The sequence below is a fragment of the Pieris rapae genome, chromosome 11 (assembly GCF_905147795.1).
Source record: "Pieris rapae chromosome 11, ilPieRapa1.1, whole genome shotgun sequence".
In the NCBI taxonomy this organism is placed as follows: Eukaryota; Metazoa; Arthropoda; class Insecta; order Lepidoptera; family Pieridae; genus Pieris; species Pieris rapae.
Genome location: NC_059519.1, coordinates 4,737,679 through 4,749,504, shown reverse-complemented (window position 1 = coordinate 4,749,504; position 11,826 = coordinate 4,737,679). Strand labels below are relative to the sequence as shown.

The following is an 11,826-nucleotide window of genomic DNA, read 5'->3' as shown; positions in this document are numbered from 1 at the left end:
AAAGCGTATAATGTATATTAGTGTTCCTAAACTGGTTTAATAGAATTTTGTCTTTTAAATATAAAAATTGTCAGAACAAAATAATATGATATTTCAGTAAATATTTTTACGTCTTGAGTATTTTGCCAGTTCTTCTTTTTCGGTCCACGCCCTTTATTTCAGTACCTACAAGTAACTGGCAGTAAAGTAAATGTAAAATTAGAAGCATTTAATGTACTAGTAGCGGGCACGAAACTCTAACGCTGACCGTTATTGCGCAGAAGTAAAAAATAAGGTACCTGAGGGGGCTCGCGGAATTAAGAGCGTCGATTGGCTCTCCAGTCGCATTCCGTCCCCCGCACCACAGTACACATGCGCAGCAATCCCCTCCACGTATCGGCCAGCGCTAGACTTACGTGCCGTGCCTCGCTGTATTTCTTTTTTTTTTTACGTTCATAAGTGTACAGGACCTGGATGACCGAGCGTAGCTCGGTATCTTTTTTTATACATCGTGTTTTTTGGAAATTTTATTTAACTACGAATTACATACTAATAAAATTATGAAATATGAATATAATTATCGAATAAAAATAATTATATTCATATTTAAGTTTTTATTTGACTGACATCTTTAAACGAGCAATTCTATGTTTAAGTTGATAAAACACAAATAAAATGACATTTTCTAGAAATGATTCCTAGCTAAATCGATTTATCGCCCCCGAAACCTCTGTATACTAAATTTCATGAAAATCGTTGGAGCCGATTCCGAGATTCCAATTATATATATATATATACAAGAATTGTTCGTTTAAAGATATAAGATTACGTAACCTATAGAAAAATGATTAAAAAAAATATTGGGATTAGTTGGAAGGTACGGAGAAGGCTCTACTATCTAAGACAAGTAAACTCACATATGGCCGCCGCCACGTTACACATTACTGATTTAATGCTATCTGACAATACCCAAAGATTTCATGGATCCAAAATGTGATAATTACAAAACTTATTTAAACTAAATTATATATAAAATGAAACATACCTACTCTATAAATCAAAGCCATTGAATTATTTATGACAATTATTATTAATATTAACAAATGAAACATTATATTCTGTATTTTATCTTTATTTCAAATAACACTGTATAATATATCACAAATTTTAGGTGTAATTTTAATTAATAATACTTTGACCTCACATCATAATATGGTAAAGATTTAAGTATATGTGAATAATTAGGTAGGTCTTCTTAACTATTTTCCAATTGTTTTAGTTATTAAAATATACAAGCAATAGCCAATCACTATAAAACAAATAACAAAGTAATTATCCATATCAATGACAATTTTTTGACACAATGCATATATTCAATAAATAAATATTTATCACTATTTAAAATAAATTTTCCCCTCTGTATAAGAACCTTTAATATTTGAAGTATCTTTAACCCCTTTAAAACCACTACATATTGTACTACACAATAATATAGAAAAAATTACAAACAAAGAAAAAACATTATTTCTATGACGTCACATATCTGGTTTATTACATGAGTTGAAGACTGTTAAGTTCCTTAAGTTCTAGTAGGGCTGGGACTTAATTTATTAAACTAGATAGTAGTGATACACATACACATGTAGAAATAAGCCTTTTTACACTAAAATTTCAAGTCATATGTTTGTTTATTATCTATTATCGTATAGTTTGTGACATGTGCAAAGGTGTCAGCATTAGTTCAAACGCTGCGTCTTTCAGGTTGGCACCGCGCAGGTTAGCTTCGTGTAAGTCACTGCCCGAGAGATCGCAAGACTGAAAATAAGCAATTATAAAATAATATTTAAAAGTTTATTTATTTATTTCAGAAATACACACATTATCTTTACAGCCAATGCCAATGCGACAATGTGGAGAAACTATTAATTAAATATAATAATGAACATACAAATTAGACACATAATAAACAACATTATAAATGTTTTTAAAAATCATCATAAATTGTGATGTTTACCTAATAATACTGGATTGGCCATATAAATAGTAATATAATGTTAATGTAACCCATAACCTGGCTTCATACATCTAAACTTTAAAACTATTGTTTAAAGAAGCTGAGAAAATATAGATAACTTAATCAACAAAACGAGACGGTATAATAGTAAGATCTTATAATAATCTTACTATATAACTTTATAACAATTCACTAAAACTAAGCTGAACGGGATAGTTAAAGTGATACCTCTAAATCAGCTCCCGCCAAAACAGCAGTCCTTAGATCACAATTTTGTAGGTTGGCATTTTTTAGTGTTGCCACACGTAAATTAACGCCCGCCATGTTGCTACCTTCCAAGTTTGCACCTAAAGTATATAAAATTATCTACTATTAATGATCATGGTGTATAAATAGAGATGGTCCATTTTGCAAAATTACACAGCATCAGTACACATTCATATTCATTAAAGTTTACACAGAGGACTAAATAATCATATAAACTTAACATATATATATTTTTTAAATAGCCAAATATATTTATTATATGTATTATAAATAATAAAAACTATCATTATCTGATGAGTCTGTAACTTCAAGTTTCATACTGTTATGATAGTGTTAATAATTTTACTTTAAAGAAAAATGTACACAATATACATTTTTCACATGTGTGATTATATTTAAGATGTACCTTTTAAATTGACCCCTTCCATAACAGCCCTAGAGCCAGCAGGGTCTTCCATATTGCAACCTTTTAAAATTGCTCCTGAAATATAATTTAGATTGTTGAGTTCTATGAAAAATTGTTGTCAATGACAATAGAGCTTTCGATCTTGATTGGTATGATCAGTAATATAATAATAATACCGAAAAGTAATACCCCAATAAACATCATAATTATTTCAATCATAACTAATAAATTTTATAATTGGGCAATGGATTTCTATGGCTCTTTATTCATCAACCATGTTACCAAGAGCTTTTAGCTAGATATTTAATAGCAAATCAACAGTGCACCACTGGGTTATTGGAATTAAACTGAATTAACAACATTTATCAATTATTGAGTTGTAAAATACAGTTAATATAACAACTTATATCATACAAGTATTGAAATTTCATGGAAATAATAGTAACACTACACACCTTCCATATTAGCACAAAGTGCCTTTACCCCTAATAAATGAGCACCCTCCAAATTAGCATGTGATAAATCTGCTCGTTCTAAGCAGCAGTTAGATAAGTTAGCTCCACTCAAATTGCATTTAGATAAGCAGGCATACTGAAACACAACACGAGGGGCAAAGCTGTAAAATATACAATAAAACAATTTAGCATTCCTATCATCCAGGCAATAATTGATGTTAAAACATTTTTATATATGCTATACACTTTTCCTTTGAAAGAACATATAATATACATAGTAATTATTATAAATTTTAGGAAAATGTTGAAGATGAAATTTAAGTTTAGTAATAGTAAACCTTTGATTAAACAAAAATAAATATTGTAAATTAATTTAAATAATGACAATTGATACATAAAAAAAATCTCAATTCCTGAAGAATATTGTTATTTTAAATTAGCATAATTAAACTATTCCATATTCATTAAAAATACCTTAAAGTTAATGTATCTCAGATCAAGTCTACTCAGATCAGCACCAGCAAGATTGACACCTTGAAAGCGTAGTTCAGATGTTGTAGGTGTAGTAATGATTAGTCTGACCACATCCATTCTGGTAAGGGAGTGGTTGTCATGGCGACTCTTCATTTCCTCCATTAATTGATTTATCTGTGGAATCATAGAATCCAGGCCTGAAAATATTTAAAATGATACATAAAATAATTTATTTATTGTGAACGTCAAATTTTATTGTAAAAATATAATTTAATTAAAATAATAATCATTATATGATGATTTTTTCAATGCAAACAAGGCTCTGTAAGTGACTTTTAGAATGCCAATCATTGTTTCATCTAAAACTTATAAGTATCATTACCATAAACAATAAAACATGCAAACAAAAAATTATAAGCAAAAATTATACCTCAAGAAAAATAATCACCATAGAAAATTGCCTCTTCAAGAACACCTCTAGGATTAACATTTCTGTCAAGAATAACTTGGCCGTGACGAAGATAATTTAGAATAGGTTCAAAATATTCTGGACTGCGGTCAATAAGGTAGGCGCCAGTATTATCTTTAGCACTGGGGTTCATTAAATAAGTATTATTATCATCAGCAAACATTCTTGCTAACATGGATAAAGGTTCTTTTGCTAACAGTGTAGATCTTGAGGTCATGAAATGTTTTCCACCGACATTTAGTCGAATCCAGTCAGACACAGTTCGGTTTTCTTGCTCAGGTAAGGAATGCCTAACTTTATGATAATTCTTATCGTATTCTAAATATATCTTTTCCTCGTCTTTAAGAACATGTAGGTCAACAATTTCACAGCCATTAGATAAATATAACTTTAGGTTTTCCACCGGTATTTGAAACTGACATGAAATTTTATTTTTGAAGACATCCATGGAGTTTTCCAAGGCCATAACAAATCCATTTTCTGACATTGTTTTGTATACAAAAATACGGTTCGTCATTTTCGCTCAATGAATTAATATATGGTATTAAAGGGAACTATGACCAGTTGACATTTTAAATTGAATCTAGAACTTAGTAAATCAAATATATATTATTTAAAATATCACAGGTATTTAAAAAGTTAGTATTTCTATTAATTTAATGTTCAGTGTGTATCGAGTTTACAGGTGACACCGTGACAGACTAGCACTTAGCAGTTAGCAGACTAGGGGTTACAGATTAATCACTAATCAGAGACTAACTAGACTAGTCACTCAAGTCAGTAGTCTGTACTCTGTGATTAATAAACAGACAGGCACAGTCATGAGTCAAGACGCCTTTCTTAAATTTAGTTTTTCACTATCTACATAAACTACAGACTGTTAGGCATCTTGACTAAGCCAGTTCCAGTATCTTGGAACAGGAAGTTTAGATTGAACACAGTGTTATAATTTTATCTTGACAAACACCTGAAAATAATTCTGTTTCGAAATTTGATAATTTTATCTTCGTAATTATTTGTTATATCAATAGGTTGCGCGATAGTTACTATAAAATAATTTGTTATCTTAGTTTTGTAGAACCTGAGTAGATGGCGCAAAAATATACATCTTATTAACACTTGCTAAACTTAGCAGGTTATGTTTCTAAATTAATAGGGAGATTTCAAATTTAAAAGCCTTTATTTCAACTAATAGAAGAGAAAGTTTAGTAGTGACTTTTTTCGACAATTCAATATCAGAGATTACCAAAACGAAAAATCCGACAGACCTTTACAAACGGTGAACGGTTAATGGTAATCATTGACAAATGCCCGAGAAATACAATGCCTCTCTTGGACTCAATTGCCTCTGATCATTTATCATTGTATCCTTTCCCAATCTTCTGACCCGTAGTGCCACACTCAGTGAGAGCCCAAAAAGCAAAGTTACAACTGCACGAAGGTGGCTCAACCTTAAAAAAACGTGTTCAAAGCCTTATAGAAAGTGCTTAAAGTAAAGTATGTCAAATTCATTTAATACATACATAAATATTTCGTATATAAGCGAGGTAATTGCATCGATAAATCGCATCAATCACAGATGGCCATCATAAAAGAATCTTCTGATCTTTGCGTAAACTTTATACGTGTCTGATACTTCACACCATTTAATGATCACTAAGTATATGTTAAACTGTCTCTGTAATTTAGTTATGCAGTGGATTCGTTCATTGCTTTTAGTTCCTGGGTTTATCAAGGAATTAATCATTGTTTCCGTTTCAGCACAGGATCAACGTTACTTTAAAAACAGTGTTTTTACTAATACTTTAATTAATTGTTTTCACGAATAAACTGTTTTCACGAATTAATAAAAGTATTTTTTATTATAAAGGCAATAGAGGTTCGCCGTAGATATTTGACGGAAATGTCCAGAAGTGATAGTCTCAGTATGATTCTCAGTATAATTACACATACACACTAAGATATAATAATACAGACAGCAACAGCAACATGAAAATATTGAAATTGTTTCACTAGTGGCTTTATTTATAAGCATTCCAGCGGGTTCACATCTTTTATCATATCTCTTAACTTCTATCGATATTGTGTGGTCAAACTATTAATTTCAGACAGGGCTGTCAATATCAATACGCATTAGCATCAGTCAAAACAGGTAAGGAAATTTGTCTTCGTAAGCCTTAAAAAAAGTCTTAAAACAAACGTCTAATGTGACATCCGTCCATTCGGTCCTTCTAGGAGCACGGATACGAGGATGCTATCGGCAATTTGATACTTGCGTGCTATAAATCGGTAAAATATTTACACAGTCTTTGGTAAAGTTGAAAGATCGTAAGTAAACTCCTCTCGTTGCAAAATAAATACCAGACACCTACTTAAACTCTATTTTTATACACTTCATAAATCCAGTAAGTTCTAAAATAGAATAGTTTACGTGTTAGTTTAATACACCTGGGATGTTAATGACAGGTAAACTTGTGAAAAGTATTTTCTTAGAACGCTCTATGGATAGTTTTTATTTTCCAAGTAATTTAATTCGGCGAACGTTTTAAAATACTTCTTTTAAATGTGGTACCGTTAAAATGGTAATAAGATTTTTAGCTATTCCAAATGCTTTAGATATGTTTTGTTAAGCAATTTTCAACTTTTTATATCAAATGCAAAGATGTTAATTATTTAAGTATAACTTATAAGCGTGAAAGTGAACTTTTCCTTTCTCTTGTGACTTATATTGGTAAAGTTGTCTCTCATTATAGACGAGACAAAGAACTACGTTCTATCGCTAAACTAATAACACGCTCTTTCTTCCTTTATTTATATTTTATTTGTAGGCGATATATACATGAACCTAAATATTTTTTACTTTATAAAATGACTAAACTTTTTGTTGCGGTATCAGTTGAAATAGTTATGTGTAATATCTTAAAGTGATTTTAATATTTTTAAATTAAGATGTTGATTCAACGCAAGCGCCACATGACGCATGAATTTTCACTAAAACTCGACATCACCGAGGTTTTCTTTGAAAGCGACATCATTTAAGAAGATAAATTGATGGAGTGGGAGTACCACTCATGATCTTAAGTATTAAAATAAAGGTCAAAATTACAGGAAGTTGGACTGGCTTAGGTAACCAACAAAATGTTCACGCCAATTAGACAAATGTTTCTAAAAGTGAAAAAAGCCGCAATTCTAAACGAAAAACTAGACACATACATGTTAAAATAATGCAATTGAATTATTAATAATATTATTATGAATAATTAAATATTTTTTAGTGAATATTTAATTAAGTATTTAGGTTACGATTAACATCCATTGTATATAAGGAAATGCTTTGCGTGATCGGAAATAGTAACTTAACATAAGTAGTTTTAAGTGTTCTAATAACATTCTCGAATAACCGTAACAAAATAGTTGTGAAGAATATGTTTTATTAATTAAATAAGACGGAAGTAGACGGTCAAAGATAAAATAATATCTTACTTTCAAGTTTTATAACAAATAATTTGTTATCTTTAAAAGCCCGTGTAATTATGCCCACTTCGAATTGTCAATGCTACCGTGCCAATGATTTCCCGCGCGTAGGCATTCCCAAAATTTTCAACCTTATCGACGGGAAGCGCTCCCGTTTATTTATACAACAGTGTCCATCCAAGTCGGACACGCGTGTATAATACAAGCGTTAACTAAATGGATTCCCTCGATGTCCCACCAAGTGAACCTCCTCCGCCTCCACCTAAGCCTTCCCGACCAAAGATAACCCTCACCATGCCAACCCCTACCTCAAGAATTCCTAATACACCATCTTCGATCCACTGGGGCCAAACGCAGTACTACGGTAAAATGCCCCAAACCCCAATCCCCCACATGTCTGAAGCCAATCCTTACTTTAATCCTTTTGTCCATATGTACCATAATAAAGCGTCAGAGTTCATGTTCAAACAGTTCGAAGGGTTCAAAGACTTTACGATGAACACCGCGAAAAGTGGTTTAAGTGCTGGTGAGAAGACGGCGTTTTGGTTTTACAATAAGTTGAAGTTGTGGTCGAAAAAGTGGTTTACGCATTTCTTTTTGACACTGTGTCTATTGGTCTATAGTATCCTTGGTGCCTTGATGTTTCAGGCTTTGGAAAGTGAGTATATTAACTGTTATAATTTAGTTAATACCTGTTGTAATTTATTTTAAATTTCATTTAGGAAATTATATAAAAATTTGTTCATAGAAACTTACTCAATTTATTTGTAACTTTTTCTCAAATATCAATAGTAGGAGAAAGTTTACATGTACATATATTTACTTAAGAAACTAGGATTTTTTTATTTATTTTATCTAGTCTCACTGTAAGCTGACTTACGTTAGAAATAATATTCCATACTTCTACGAACTCTTGCTCTGTAAGGGGAAACATACAAGTTTTATTAAAACTAAAATATTTTTATAAAAGCCTGTTATTAAAGTAATATTTTATTGTGCTTTATCCCTGTACCATTTGTCGTATAGCCAACTTGGGAGAAAAGTTTGATACTTAAGTAAAGCTGTTACGAGAAATTCAGTGTCTTCCATCGGCTAATTTGTCCTACTTTATCCCTGGTTGACACACGTTTAAACTTTGCGTAGAGAAGATTATTTTATGAGATGAAAACAAAAGCGGTTTTAAATATGCTAATTAATTCGATACGATAATACGATTTAGTTAGTGGTAATTTCTAAGATGAATTGGTGCTAATTTAATGTATCATATTATACTAGATGAACATTGAAACTTCGTATCACCTACGTATATTTGTAACACAAGTTTTAAAAAAAAATCAAACAAACCAATCAGAGCTTATACTCCAACTATGAAAATCACATTTCTGGAGGAATCTAAAATGAAATAAGTAACAAGTGGCTTATTTTTATTTCTAAAAAGACACATAGATCAAATATTCCTCTGAACAGTTTTTGATAGAAAATTCAAAATTACTTATACATTCCGTCAAATTCTCCCTGAAAATTTACAAACATTGAAAGGTTCATAATAAGCCAAATCGGTCCAGGCGTTCCTAGTTTTAGGGAGACAAACGAACAGCTAATCAGATAATTAGGTTTTATATATTTTATCATTTATATATTTTAGAATTATTATATAACATTTATATTGAAAATAACAAAAATAACCACACTGACAATTCTTCGTTATTCATAAAAGCGTAAGAAACAGGAGAAATTTAAATATTAGTAATAATTGAAAGTTGTTAGTAGTTGTTACAATTTAATTTAACATTTTAAGTTTATTGAACTAGTTTAAAATTATGTGTACATAAAAGTACAGTAAATAATAAAATATCTATGAATCTTCAAAACGATGTTAAATGAACTAAAACCAAGAATGACTAGAAAGAGTTCAGAACTAAAACTTGTTACAAAAAGTACAGTTTACATAAAACTAATAAATTCAACTGCTAAACTTTGCTAATTCGCATTTCGCGTTTGCTTTTTATTCACAGGATAAATATTTGTTTCTTTATAATTCATAATTTTGTCTTTCGATTAGTTTTATTTATTCTCTAGTTAAATTATTTATTAGAGTTAGGACGCCACACATATAACTCTACTGGGGTAGTTATGCAAGTTTTTAAATAATCAAAAGGGTTATCGTCTAAGTGTACCAAGTTATGAGCATTCAACATTCATTACCTTACTAGCTGAAATTAATGACAAATTTTAATAATAACTCAAGGACTTGACATAGTTAACGCGGTAACATAAACTAATATCACTAACAGGATCTCGAAAAAGTATAGAACTAGTAACACCATATACGATACGATAATCATATAATATATCTATATATTTAATTAAAATTGATTGTTAATGCAAGCAATTAATTTGACGTGAATTACCAGCGGTGCAGTTTAATCTTTTAGATTAATTATGGAAATTAGGTTAATCCCAACATAAGTGGACAATGACAAACTGCACTTGTGACAGAATTATAATTTCACAACATTGTTCTCTATTTTAGTTTTATAATAATCAATTTTAAGTACTTATCCACATTAAAACAATAATCTTTTTTATGAATATTTCAATAAGATGGTCAATATAGTAATATACACCATACTATTATTATAAGTAATTTTTATAGAGATTAACGTCAAAAACGACTCGACCGATTCAAGTATTACAGAAATTATAGTCGGGAGTTACTGGTCAATTATCTTATTCAAGAACGGTTACCAGTGGTTAAGAAAATAATAATTTGCTTAAAAATGGCTTTGTTCGTAATGGAATTGCCTTAAAGTCTCTTAAAATAGCCTTTCATTATTTACAATTAAGTGACAATTTATTGAATGAATCAGTTCACATACACATCTTAATTATAAATTACGTATCATGTTGTTGGTCCGCCATAGACTCCAAAACTATCGACCGATATCAATTAACTAGCTTACATCTCAACTTATACCGGCAATATTAATTTATTGCAAATATTCGTTTATTATTTTACACAATTCTAACAGATGGCGCTGTGTTAAAAGTACCAACGTTTCACATACCATTCTTAAATAGTTTACTACTATGTAATATAACAAAAACTTTAGCCACAGGCCGAGACTACTAGTTGTCATATAAATATAACTGTTGAAGTTCATATAACCCCAATATTATTAACCTAACGTAATTCACAGATGAACAAACCCGCAAAGTCGTAAAAAAACAGTTATATACAGTTATGATGGTAGGAAATTGGAAGTAATAAATGTTTTATCTGATACCGCGTTGATTAATGCTGGCACTGAATATTAATGAATTTATACAATGAAAATTTCAGTATTTATACGTTCCAACTCTTGTTTGGTTAAGCAACACTTATTTTTGTTAATATGTCCAAACAATAATGTTTGCGTTATATAACGGATTATTAAAAAAAACATTTAATTAGGTTTCATATTAGATGTTGATCAACTTTATATATAGCAAAGAAACAAAAATTATTTCCCATTAACAATGTAACTATAATACACAAATACTTTTCGGATTGTTTTGCTTTAATAGTATTTAAAAAATTTGTACTTTTCTTAATAAGATACCTTACAAATTTTTACGATCTTTCATTGAGCTCTTATATTGTGGAAATAAAGCTTTTTCATAAAGTGAAACGCGAAGTATCAACGTTATAGTGGTGTATTTTACACGAAACATATCTTATAAACAATATATTTTAAAAGAGTCAGTATTTGTATAGATAGATATACATTCAAAAAGACTTCATCTTCAAAATAATAAACCACTTTATTACGGTGTCGGTGAATATAAAATGTGATGTGCAAATTTGATTCTCATTGCCAAAGTTATAAAAAATAATAATAAAATAAATAATGATATGACTGTAACTTTCTGTTTAATGCATATAAATGCGGAGACGATAGGTAGCCAGGAAACAGGCATATTTTGGAATTATGATCGTGTACACAAATTTTTGTGTTATCTAATTTTTGCATATAAAGAGAGTTAAATTAATAAAGGATTATTTTTATAAACTCAAAATTTAGCTGAAGTAAAGCTTAGCTTTGACATAATGGAAATATGTACTTATTTTTTCATCTGTTTTACTATAAACATGAAATGACATCTTGATTTTTTAAATTGAATTTGTGCCATAGTCCTCAAAGGGGACAAAGTGTATCCGTTAAATTTATTATGAAAAAGTACTAATGACTTATAACAAAATAGGTTTTACATTCTAATCTCAATGATCATTAGTAAAAAATAACTT

General features: G+C 30.0%; 1 protein-coding gene across 1 annotated transcript; it reads right to left on the bottom strand.

The window, feature by feature from the left end:
• Positions 1 to 1,115: 1,115 nt before the first annotated feature.
• On the bottom strand, positions 1,116 to 4,748 carry LOC110998705 (BTB/POZ domain-containing protein KCTD9). The gene is made up of 6 exons (XM_022267459.2): positions 4,044 to 4,748; positions 3,596 to 3,792; positions 3,122 to 3,257; positions 2,667 to 2,741; positions 2,222 to 2,340; positions 1,116 to 1,794 (listed from the first exon to the last, which is right to left on the bottom strand). The coding sequence occupies exons 1-6, from the start codon at positions 4,579 to 4,581 to the stop codon at positions 1,678 to 1,680; spliced, it is 1,182 nt and encodes a 393-aa protein (XP_022123151.2). The 5' UTR covers positions 4,582 to 4,748; the 3' UTR covers positions 1,116 to 1,677.
• Between the last annotated feature and the right edge of the window lie 7,078 nt (positions 4,749 to 11,826).

Excerpts from the sequence above, each read along its gene's own strand:
- LOC110998705 (XM_022267459.2), bottom strand. The coding sequence starts at position 4,581 with ATGACGAACCGTATTTTTGTATACAAAACAATGTCAGAAAATGGATTT. Across the intron at positions 3,793-4,043 it reads TGAAGAGGCAATTTTCTATG|GCCTGGATTCTATGATTCCA; the intron begins GTGATTATTTTT and ends AAATATTTTCAG. Across the intron at positions 2,341-2,666 it reads GGAAGGGGTCAATTTAAAAG|GTGCAAACTTGGAAGGTAGC; the intron begins GTACATCTTAAA and ends TATATACTTTAG.